General features: G+C 35.3%; 1 protein-coding gene across 1 annotated transcript; it reads right to left on the bottom strand.

Moving 5' to 3' along the window:
• Nucleotides 1-3,714: 3,714 nt before the first annotated feature.
• On the bottom strand, nucleotides 3,715-4,575 carry LOC121268296 (germin-like protein subfamily 1 member 7). Its single transcript, XM_041172501.1, has 2 exons — nucleotides 4,373-4,575; nucleotides 3,715-4,261 (listed from the first exon to the last, which is right to left on the bottom strand). The coding sequence occupies exons 1-2, from the start codon at nucleotides 4,512-4,514 to the stop codon at nucleotides 3,726-3,728; spliced, it is 678 nt and encodes a 225-aa protein (XP_041028435.1). The 5' UTR covers nucleotides 4,515-4,575; the 3' UTR covers nucleotides 3,715-3,725.
• Nucleotides 4,576-12,709: the final 8,134 nt, after the last annotated feature.

Below are 12,709 nucleotides of genomic sequence, written 5' to 3'. Positions count from 1 at the left end.
TTCAAGTAAATCTGTTGATTTTCAACTTTCTGAAAAACATTTATTACTCATTTTTCATTTGATATATGGTTCAAATATATCAAAATTATAGGAGTATATTTGTGATATTAATCCACTTTTACACATTATGGTTATCTTATTTTTATTTATATGGCCTGATCTTAATTGCCATAAATATGTACAATCTATGGACACATTCAAATAATTAGAAATAGATACTTTATCAATATCAGCATTTAGTACATACATATTGTGATCTTTCACGCCTTTCACTGACACATTACCCTTACTTATTAGAATGGTTCTAGATTTAAACTCAGCTGTGTAGCCTTTCTGATCTTGTACAAGCACTGATACTAAATTCCTATAAATATTAGGTACATATAACACATTATTAAGTAAAATAACATAATCATTCACTTTAAATTTACATGTACCTTGCCCCAAGACACCGCAGTATGTGTTGTTGCTAATATACATTTCGAGATCTCCTGTTTATTTATCTTCAAGTTTGACAAACATATATTTGTTCCTGCATATATGTCTTGTTTTTACAGAGTCAACCCACCATGAATCTGACGCTGGTTACACTAGCATTACTTCTGAGACTGTCATCATAATTTCCTTGCTTTCTTATGCTTTTCCCTTATTAGGACATTGTGATTTGTAAAGCCCTTTCTTCCCACACTTAAAACAGTTTCCAGTAAATGGTTTACTTTGTTTCTTTTTCAACCATTTCTTTTTCTTAAATTGTTTTGGCTTCATCTTGTTCTATGTAAAACGCTTGTTCTGAGCCATCAATAAATTGGATGATTCACTATCTCTATTCGTCCTTTCCATCCTTTCTCCTTCAACTACTAAAAGTACTAGAAGCAATATCATTGTTATTTCATTTACACTATGTGTTAAAGAAGTAACAATGTGATCCCAAGATGAAAGAAGACTATTTAGTATGGTCGTAACTTGCATTTTATCTGTCAGAGGATGACCGGCATCATATAATTCTTTTGCAATCAACTCCATTTGAAGTACTTGATCGCCAATATCATCATTCTCTTCCATACAAGTTCGATTATACTTATCCAATAATAAATGTATATAAGTATTTGACCTTAAACCATACTTAGCCTCAACTGCATCCATAATTTGTTTAGTAGTTTCATAGTCTTCAAAGAGAGGAATGATCTAATCATTCATACAATGCAAAATTAAAGTTTTTGCTCATGCATTGTGTTCTTCCCATTTATCTTCACTTAGTTCACTGCTCCCACTTCCATCCAGCCTATTTTCTAAACTTTTTGATGGCTTTGGTGTTATTAATGTGCATAAGGTTTTTTCATGGGTTAGAAGAAAAGTTATATGCCTTTTCAGGCCCAGAAATTTCTTCCCATAGATACCCACACTCTTTCATTTATAGATTTAAGAAAATCTCTCATTCGAACTTTCTAATAGACATAGTTATTACCATAAAAATATGGTGGTGATGTGAGTGATTGAGACCTATCTATTCTAACCACTAAAGAAGGATCACACTCAGGAAATAAATCCTAGCGGAATGAACCTTTCTGATACCAATTGAAAAGACAGTGGTTCTATCTAACACAACAACTACACTGGGGTGAATAGGTGTAATTCAATTTTGATGGTCTATTCAAAAATATTGTTAGACAATCAATTAATCAATGGAATAAAACACACAAATAATTAACACATAGATTTGGTCACGAAGTGGAAACTCATTTGAAGAACGTCTTCAAAATCTAAAACCACTATGGGTGTAAGTTACCACCTCAAATCCACTATAGAAACTTTAGTTTGTTACAATCAATTTAGAAACACTCACAAAACCTTTGTAGTAGTTAAACTTGGCTTGCAATACCACGAGTGACCCACTCAATCATTACACGCATGCAATGCTGGAACTCCGACCTTTATATAGCTTTTTACGACAACCTCTCGATTTCTGCTTCAACAGCAGCTCTGAAAACCATCCGGCCAATGAAAATGTCCACACCAGTGGACTCAACTGTGTTTAATCTTGAGTGTGATATGATGGAGATGTATTTTTCAAGAGAGATTTGACTTTGAATGTGGAAGGGAGCATCTCTCAAGTGCTCTTGGAAAAGGCTTTGTTTTAACTCAGTTTCTCCCACATTAGGATAGAAAATAAGTTTCATTTTCTACTCACCAAGGAATACAGCGCTCAAACATTAGTTTAAGTGACAATTATGAACATTCGCTCAAGCTACATGTCGAGCGTGTGTCGAGCACACGATTTACTTTAGAAGTCACTCGAGCTCCAAGTCAAGTGAGGGTTAAGCGAACTCTCTGTCTTGGATACCACTCGAGCTCCATGTCGAGCTAGTGTTGAGCGAATTCTTTGTCTGGGTTACCGCTCAAGCTTCACGCCGAGCGCCTGTCAAGCGAACTCTCTGTATGAGTTCCGCTCGATCACTATGTCGAGTGTCTGTTAAGCGAACTCTCTATATGAGTTCTGCTCGAGCCATGTTGAGCTCACTTCGACCCATTTTCACTTTAACACACTTCAACACTTGTTACAACACAATTTAACAAAACTTTTTACAGGAATATGCCAACAAACTTTTTACAAGGTTGTGTCGTTTTACACTTCCTTAAAAATCACCCCCATGGGAACAATTACCAAGGAGAGGGTGTCATTCCAAGGGGTACACCATTTGGTGATCACACTCCTTAGAATTGCACATTCACAAGCACTGCAAAAAGATAAGCTTGTTAAATGTTATTATCGCAACAGGTATACACTGCCCATAATATTGGTAGAAATTAAACACGTGATGCCAAAAGTAACACAATCCAGATGCTAATTCAAACAATTTCCAAAACAGAGAGAACGACGTGTACTAACAATCAGCACTGGAACTGTACTTGATTGCGATACAAAAGTTTTGAAGAGGACTAGGATCATAGGCATAGGCATAGGTAGATCAGAAAGCCAAAGCCAAAGCCAAAGCCAAAGCCAACAGGGCCACAGTTTCAAGATCTTAGAGGCTATCAGCATTCTGTACGTATATTCTTGCTTTGGGTGAGGGAAGAAGAATGTCGCATGGGAGCATGCCTAGCTATTTATGTAGGGGAGTTACTCATGAATCGGTATCTGCATGTCTTTCCTTGCAAGGAGCAGCAGGTAAGACTTGGTAAATTCTTGATCAGCTTTTAATAAATTTGTTTATCTAATCTAGGGACCGGAGAAGCATTCTTAACAACTACAAGTACTTGCAGATGTTGTTGTCTTTTTTATTTTCCTTTCCACAATTATTAACTAGCTAAGAATTACTGTGACAAGGCATTTTATACATTTAAAGTAATAAATTTCAGTAATAAATTCAGTTGAATCCTATCCATTAAATTCAAGTGTAATATATATTTCATTCATGCTATTATTTATTTATTTACTTTTGTATATTTTGCCTTGGGGCCGGAAAGATAGGGGAAGCAAGGCCGGGGCCCCTTACATTCAGTGATATCTCTCGACGTCTCAACGTATTCAAAATGCAATTAAGTCCAATCACACATGTTGATGATTATAACAAAGAGACTGTAAATTACAAACAACCATATTATTTCAATAAAATAATTTCAATGAGGTTACAAGTTGGGAAACATTGACAAACTTGATCATACCACCATCTCATGGTTTATTGAAAATATGTCTTGAAATCTATGATTTTAGTTTACGAAATTAGTTAGAACTGTTTCTGAAGATAGTTAACCACATTCTTGTCCACTTGGAAGGCCTTGGTGAGAACATCTTGATTGATGGGAGGATTGGATCCAAAGACTGCGTTGGCTATGGTGATGACCCCAGGATTCTGGCTGCTCAGACCAGCAAAGGCAACAGCCTTGGTATTTCCGACGTTCAACTGGAAGTGAATGAGACCAATTGGGAACACAAAGACGTCTCCCTTGTTTAGAACTTTGGTGAAGAGGCGATTACCGTCTGCATTGGATGTGACAAAGCCAACATGAAGAGTACCTTCTATGACTACAAGAAACTCAGTGGCGCGAGGGTGGGTGTGAGGAGGATTTAAGCCACGTGGTGCAAAGTCTATGCGAGCCAAGGATATGCCTAGGGTGTTGAGGCCTGGTAGTTGTTCCACTGTGACAGCGGTGACGTTCGACCCCACTTTATTTGAGGTGTTTCCAGAAATGTTCACCGAGCGGAAGAAATCATCAGCAGTGACAAGCTTTGGGTCCTTGCAAAACTTTCCATTCACAAATACTGCAGAAGGAAAGAAAAGAAAATGTTTGTTATCATCATGACTATATATACACAAATGATATTATGCAGAAAATACAATCAAAGAATATAGCAATAATAATGTGTACATACCAGCAGAAGCAGGATTGTCGATTGCAACACAAAAGTCCTGCAGGGGACTGGGGTCAGAGGCAGAGGCGAGGGAACAAGCGAAAGCCAACAGGGCAACAGCTACAAGGGCGTACTTAGGAACAACCAGCTTGGAGTTCATCATATTTGAGGCTATATATGATTTATGTCTGGGATTTAGTACTGATCTGTGTAAGTAATTAATATTGGCGGGGAGGGAATGAGAAATGTTGGATGGTCACATCTCTATTTATAGAGAGGAATTAACTGATCATGAACTGGTCCATGTTTTTTCCATAAACGTGTAATACTTTTCAATTACTCTTTAATTAATTAATCTAAGGTTATCGATTATTATTATTTTTTCTTTGATGGCCGGTGGAAACATTCTTTAACCACTAATATTGCTCGCACACATATACATTGAAAATGCAACCAAATTCGACCCCTTCAATTATGAAACGGTGCATGCAGTGCTTTCATTGACCCAGCTCTCTCCCTCTCTCTCTCTCTGTGTGAAAGAATTCATTTTTTTTTTCTTTTCTTAGATGTAAACTCAGGCAATCATGTGAACGTACTCCATCTCTTTAAATTAATATATAGATCATACGAGGATCAGAATTTTGTGTTAAATCGTCAATTACTACGTTCGTGCATGGGTTTGAATAATACTTCAAGATACCGTCGTTTTGTATATACGTTATCCCATTTGTCTTGTATATATAATTATACTCCATATATATATATATATATATTAGGGAACGGTCCCAGATGTGTTAGCCCCGGACATAATGATCTAAATAAAAAAAAGTGAAAAAATCAATAATTTATTTGTCTGGAAAAAGAAAATACAAGGTTAAAGAAAGACAAAAAATTAAAATTAAAAAAATCTAAACTTGAGCAAAGTATGAGCATTGGTCTGCATCTATATTGAATTATCTATTTACGTAATCTCTATATAATAAAAAAATATTTTTTATTTTTTATTTTAAAAAAATTGAAACAAAAAGAAAGGAAAATGAGTGCACAGTCAAAACAAAAAGGACATGAAAAAGAGACGTCAAGTCTTGTGCGCCGCGGGGCTATTAATTAAGGGCCTTTTGGTAAAACATGATCTTTCATTAAATTTTTCAAGAGAAGTATACGTCAAATGGTCAAGAGTCTTAAGGACCTTTTGATAAAACAAGATCCTTCATTAAATTTTACAAGGGAGCTACACATCAAATAATCAAGGGTTTTAAGCGCCTTTTGGTAAACCAGGATTTAACAGACTTAACAGAAAAACAAAAAAAATTAACAGAAAAATAACAAAAGTTATTATTTACAGTTAGATAGTCACTTATTATAATAGAGTAGATATATACTCATTTTTTGTAATATAAAATTAATTAACAAGTGAATACTATAATAATGTCCTGAGTTTTGATCAGCTTGGTCTAAATGTCCGTCCAAATATGCCTTTAAAATATTGATCTGCTGCATGCCTTTCTGATCACCTTGATATATAATATTTTTTTATAAGCTCATGTACTAATTAAGAATGAGCCTTTCTCAGTACCTCGATATTCTTCCATCATTATTGACTTGAATACGATAATTAACAATGTGAGGGACGTGCTTGGTCTAAATAGACTTAATCATGTACCTGTACTATCCTCATACACAGGCATTTCAAATAATACTAATCTGCAGCCTTAATGATCACCTCAATATTTTTCTATTATTGATTCTATTGATCTCTACATTTTGCATGCAGCCATCATTTTACCCATTCACATCCAAACTGAAAAAACCTGAAGTTTCTTGTACACGCGTCTTTCTCTATGAGCGACGCCCCTTCTTCATGGAATACTATATATATAGCTAGATTATTTTGATTTAACTTGAAATAGATACTATCTATTTAGTTATTTAGTGTAAAATATTATATATTTATTATATATCATTCTATTTTTAAAAATAATCGAAGATATATATAATATGATAAAATTTAAAATAAAAAATATTATTTTTATATAAATATTACCCACATGATCATCATATTTTTTTTACAACGAGAATTAACGTTGGTCATCATATTACCTAAATAAATATTATTTTTTAGAATTAACGTTGATCATCATATTACCCAAACCAATGAGTCTTACGAAGAATTACTATTCCAGGCCTACTCTTCTTGATTTACAGTTTGAAGAAAAAGTGTTTCAAAATTAGTATTCTTACTTTGCAGACAAAGTTTACGAATGGAATATTGACGAGTTATCTGAACAGGAAATCCTCAATACCATGAGTAAAATGTCTTTAGTTGCAAATGCTTATATCAACAATAATATCAGACAACCTGATATTGTTTTGATTTTAACTCAAGGTTTTTCTAGTGTGCTTCGTCATTGGTGGGACAAACATCTCACAATTGACATGAAAGAAACCATTTAGAATGCTGTTAAGCGTAATGATGAAGGGTTACCGATTTTTGATGACACAATTGGGATGGCTCATCCTCATGGTGTTAACACCTTGATTTATACTATTTTAAACCATTTTATTGGTACACCATCTAATATAACTAATCGCGTTAGTGATCAGTTGAATAACTTTCGATGTCATCAGATATCAGATTATAGATGGTATCAATATGATTTTATTTCCAGAGTAATGCTTCGGAATGATAGCCAGAAGCCTTACTGGAAGGAGAAATTTATTGACAGTCTACCTCGTTTGTTTGCTTACAAAGTAAAGGAAGAACTTACTGATATCTCAGGATTTCTTAATTACGAAAATTACACTTATGGTGATATTTTCAGCGTAATAAAGAAACTTGGTATTAGTATGTACAATGATCAAAGAATGTTTCGTGAACAGATGAAAAATAGTAAGAAAGCCAAATATGAAAAGAGAATTTTTTTCTGAACAATTTAGCCTTCCTTCTATTGCTCCATCTAAAAGAAAGCATAAACATTTTACTAAGTTTTCCAAACCTCATGACGGTACAAGGAGAAAACCCTATGATGATTTTTATAAGAAAAATACTAAAACACCATTTTCTAAAAAAATGAATTTTAAAAATTCTTCAAAAGGAAAATGCTTCAATTGTGGCAAATCTAGGTATTTTGCTAATAGATGTCTCAAGAAGCCCAATAAATTGAAAAAGAAGCTTAACCATCTGAATATTGATATTAATGATCAAGAAGAACTGTTTTGACTCCTAGAAACAGGATCCTCTTCATCATCTGATGTCCAAGAGATTAGTTTTAGTGATTCAGAGTATCACTCAGAAACTGAATCTCTAGCTTCTCCTGGTATTAAGCTTGGTTACGATTGCAATGATTTTTGTTGCAAAACTTTGAGTAAAATAGTCAATGTTTTAACCCAAGCAGAAGAACAAGAAAATCTTTTATTAACCTTAATCTCACAGATTACAAATCCTGAACTTAAAGAAGAATATCTTCTTAAACTCAAAAAGATAATAGTTCGTCAAGAACCAGAAACTTCTAAGCAAATGATTAGTTTTCAAGACGCCTTGGAAAGATTTCAAAAGAAAAAATCGAAGGATGTTTCTACTGCCGATTTACAACACGAAATTAATTTTGTTAAAAAAGAAATCGTTGAACTCATATCCGAGATAAACAATCTCAAATCTGAAAAGGAAATCTTGAAACAAGAATTTTTGTGTTTTAAAATTGACAAACAACTTGATCAAGATATTCCTTCTGATAACGAGAAAACAAATGAATTTGATTCTAGTCAAAATGAAAAGACTAGTGACAATCAGATATGTTTGATCTGACAAACTATTCCTCCTAAATGGTTTTCACGAGTTACCATTATTGTTTCTCGAGATTTTCAATTTTCTGTAGTTGCTATGATTCATTCTGGATCAGACTTGAATTGTATTCAAGAAAAATTGATCCTAGCAAATACTTTGAAAAATCCACTGTAAAGTTATTTTCAGCAAATGGATCTCAGATGAAGATCAATTATGAGCTCAATAATGCTCATGTTTGCCAAGATAATGTTTGTTTTAAAATCCCTTACGTTTTAGTCAGAAACATGTCTGACAAAGTGATTCTAAAAAAGATGGTATTACTACCGACCCTTTTGGTCAAAAAGTTAAGTTTGAATTTACTTCTCACTTTGAGATTGATATGGATAAGGGTTTGAAATCTTTTTTTTCTGCAAAAACCAAATATTTCAATTTTCTCCAATAGGAAATCAAATACAAAAAGATTTCAGAACAATTTTCTAATGATTTATTGCTTTAAAAATAGCTGATTTTAACAAACGTTTAATTTTAGATGTTTGTTCTGATTTACCCAATGCCTTTTGGTATAGGAAGAAACATGTTGTTACTCTTCCATAAATCAAAGATTTTGATGAAAAGAATCTTCCCACTAAAGTCCGGCCTATTCAAATGAATAGTCAAACTTTAGAATTTTGCCAACTTGAAATTGTTGATCTTCCTAAAAAATGGATAATTAGACATAGCAAGTACCCTTGGTCTTGTGCTGCCTTTTATATCCAGAAAAATGCTGAACTAGAAAGAGGAACACCCCGTCTAGTTATCAACTATAAACCTCTGAACAAGATCTTAGAGTGGATTAGGTACCCTATTCCCAACAAAAATGACTTGATTCGTAGGTTAAGCAATGCTGCTGTCTTCTCCAAATTTGACTTAAAATCAGGATTTTGGCAAATCCAGATAGTTGAGTCAGATAGGTATAAGACTGCATTCAATACCCCTTTTGGTCACTATGAGTGGAATGTGATGCCCTTTGGTCTCAAAAATGCCCTTAGTGAATTCCAAAATATTATGAACGATATTTTCAATTCGTTCACCCTTTTTACCATTGTCTACATTGACGATGTCCTCATTTTCTCCAAATATTGATGAACACTGGAAACATTTGAATACGTTTCTTGATATCATTAGATTAAATGGTCTTGTCGTCTTGGCAAAAAAGATTAAATTGTTTCAAACCAAGATTAGATTCCTTGGCTATGATATTTTTGAAGGCAAAATCAGACCCATTCAATGGACAATTGAATTTGCTAACAAATTTCCTAATGTCATCACTGACAAAAAACAATTGTAGAGATTCTTAGGATCTCTCAATTACGTTGCTGATTTCTACCAAGATATGAGGAAACAATGTCGACCTTTGTTCAAATGGCTTCTACAAAATCCTCCTCCTTGGTCAGAAATTCATACTGCTCTAGTAAGGAAAATCAAAGCATATGTTAAGACTCTCCCGTGCCTTGGTATCCCTACTTTTGATTCTTTTAAAATTGTTGAAATAGATGCCTCTAACATCGGTTATGGTGGCATTCTGAAATAGACAGTTTCACCAGACTCTCCTGAACAAATTGTTTGCTTCCATTTTGGAGTCTGGAATTCTGCACAAGAAAATTATAGTACTGTTAAAAAAGAAATATTATCTATAGTACTATACGTTTCCAAATTTCAAAGTGATTTACTTAATAAGAAATTCTTATTAGGAGTTGATTGCAAAAGTGCTAAGTATGTATTAGAAAATGATGTTAAAAACATTACATCAAAACATATTTTTGCACGTTGGCAAGCAGTTTTAAGCGTTTTTTATTTTGATATTGAATTTATCAAAGGCACAAATAATTCTATTCCTGATCTTCTTACCCGTGAATTCTTGCAGACACCCTACAATGAGCAAGAAAAAAAGAAAAGAAAAACAGACCACAACTCCTCCTCCCATTCCTGATAGGAAATCTATCAACAATGAACCAGCTTCAACCCTTGTTTCATCTACTTTACAAATTACCAATAGGTTCACTCCTCTTGGTAAAGTCATACAACCTGCTACCATTGCTTCAACTATTTCAATTGCCTTTGATCCATATGCAAAGGCAATTGCTTCAAAATCTATTCTTACTCAGTATTTGCCCAAATCAAAAATTGAGTACATTAGAAAAGCTTATTCTACCAACTTATTTTACAATGAGCCGAATAGATCTGTGCAGACAGATCCATTCAAAATTGCTTTAACTTATTTTCCCCCTGATTTCCACTGGATACTGGAGAATTCCTCAAAGAATCTCCAATTTTATTCCAGTATTCTTGTTCTCATAATTCAATTGTCATTGTGGCGCACCCGACCCCCATGTATGGGACCACGGGAATCGAGACACCCGGATGCTGACAACACAGTCACGCATCCCAACGATAGTGCCAAGTGTGTGTACATGCAACAGTATACAATTAACAACGCAACGAATAATTAAGCAAAGGGGTCACGAAGTCGGCACGAGAGCATTACCATCCCGTCCTATCTCGTTGTCGCCCAGCAACAACCCAAGGGACGTCACTTAGTATATTCGGCTCTCGAGTGACCAGAGGAGCTCCACTGAGATAATACCCTATCTCGGCTTGGGGTCGTGGTACAAACGCACCCAAAAATCCATTATCACATGAAAACTCAGTTTTCATAAAATACACATGAACATGAATGCAATTACACGAAAACTCAGTTTTCATTTACAAACATGAACATGCGTGCAATTATGCCATGTACATGAAACAACACCAATAACCAACAATTGCCGACACAATCCAATCACACAAACAACTCCATTCTCCAATCCATCCGACCCCCTGACTCAGTTCGGCATAACCAACCAGTTCACAATAAAATGAGTTAGTGCAAAAATACATTTAAATCACGAAAGTTCTTTGGAAAAATACTTACAGTGCTATATAATAATTTTCGAATGATCACGGAGCTGCAAGAAGTGGCAACACAGCTACAGAACAGTGCAAAATGCACTGTGACCGTGGGTCTCAAAAACGGGGACAAACCAAGACCCGAGATTGATAGGGAAGGGCTTAGGAATGTCGGTAAAGCCAATGGTGGTGGTGGTTGGTCCTGGGTGGCGGCGTAGAGGGTGGTTGAAGACTAAAATGTCCAAATCAAAAATGTAGAAGAATGTGCTTCACCGGTGGTAGATCGGGGTTGAGGATGGATGCATTAGGTTGCTATGAGGTCGAGGATGAAGTGGGGAAGAAGTGGCCGGAGGTGGCGCGACGGCGGCGCGTGAACACAAGAGGTGCCGCGGCATTGCGTCATGCGTGGGGACAAACGGCGGCGCGAGAGAAGCTGAGATTGGAGGGCGGTGGTCGTCAGCAGGTGGGGAAGGGAATGAAAGGGGCGGTGAGGCACACGGAGGAGCGTGGCAGCTCGCGGCGGTGGCTGGGTGGAGTAAAAGAAACGCACGTGGAGAGAGAGAGAGAGAGAGAGAGAGAGAGAGAGAGAGAGAGAGAGAGAGAGCCTTCGCGTTCGGGAGAGAAGGGGAGAGAAAACGAAAATGAAGGACAAAGAAAAGAGAAGAAGAAAAGAAAAAGAGGAAAGAAAAAATAGAGGGAAAGAAATGAGGTTCAATCCTCACATCTTGGGTCACAAAAATGATCAAACGAAAAAGATTTTAAAACAGCCAGTCAAAAAATAATTTAAACGTAATGATAAAATAAAAATAAAATAATTAAATCCAACAATAAATTAATTTAAAATGAAGAACAATTTAAATGCATAACAATAATTAATATTAAGAAAACATATCAAATATAATTTCACAATTTAAAGATCATAAAAATAAACCATTTAAAAATCCGACAATTTTAAAACAAGAGAATAAATTTTTGAATTAATAAAAATACACTAAAATACGGGGTGTTACATCCTCTCCCCCTTAAATAAAATTTCATCCTCGAAATTAGTAAGGTCAAACATTAAAGCTAAGACAGGAATAAGATTCGACTAAGAGCAGACTTAAGAACATACAATCATAGTCAATCAAACAAATATGAATATTGCTCGCTCAGGTCGGCTTCTCTCTCCCAAGAGAAATCTTGAGCCAACGGATCGCCCCATGACACTTTCACCAAAGGTATTGCCTTGGACCTTAACATTTGCTCTTTCCAATCCACAATTTGCATCGAGGCAACTTCATAAGTAAAGTTAGGCTGAAGAAGAATGCGTTCAGGGTCAAAAAAGCGTGGCTCTTGTTGACCAAAAGTCTTCTTCAATAACGACACATGGAACACATCATGAACTTTTCCAAAATAGTCCGGCAATGCAACTCTATAAGCAACAAACCCAACTTTCTCTACGATCTTAAAAGGGCCAACATACCTCGGACTAAGCTTTCCCTTCTTACCAAAGCGCTTAACGCCTTTCATAAGAGAGACTTTGAGATAAATCCAATCACCTACCTCAAAGGATAAGTCTCTTTTCCTTGTATCTGCATAACTCTTCTGATGACTTTGAGCTTCCGCCATTTTAGTCCTTATAAACCGAACTTGATATTTCATTT

This window comes from Juglans microcarpa x Juglans regia, chromosome 1D (assembly GCF_004785595.1).
Source record: "Juglans microcarpa x Juglans regia isolate MS1-56 chromosome 1D, Jm3101_v1.0, whole genome shotgun sequence".
Taxonomy (NCBI): domain Eukaryota; kingdom Viridiplantae; phylum Streptophyta; class Magnoliopsida; order Fagales; family Juglandaceae; genus Juglans; species Juglans microcarpa x Juglans regia.
Note: the sequence above shows the minus strand (reverse complement) of the source record. Positions and strands in the feature narration are given on the sequence as shown.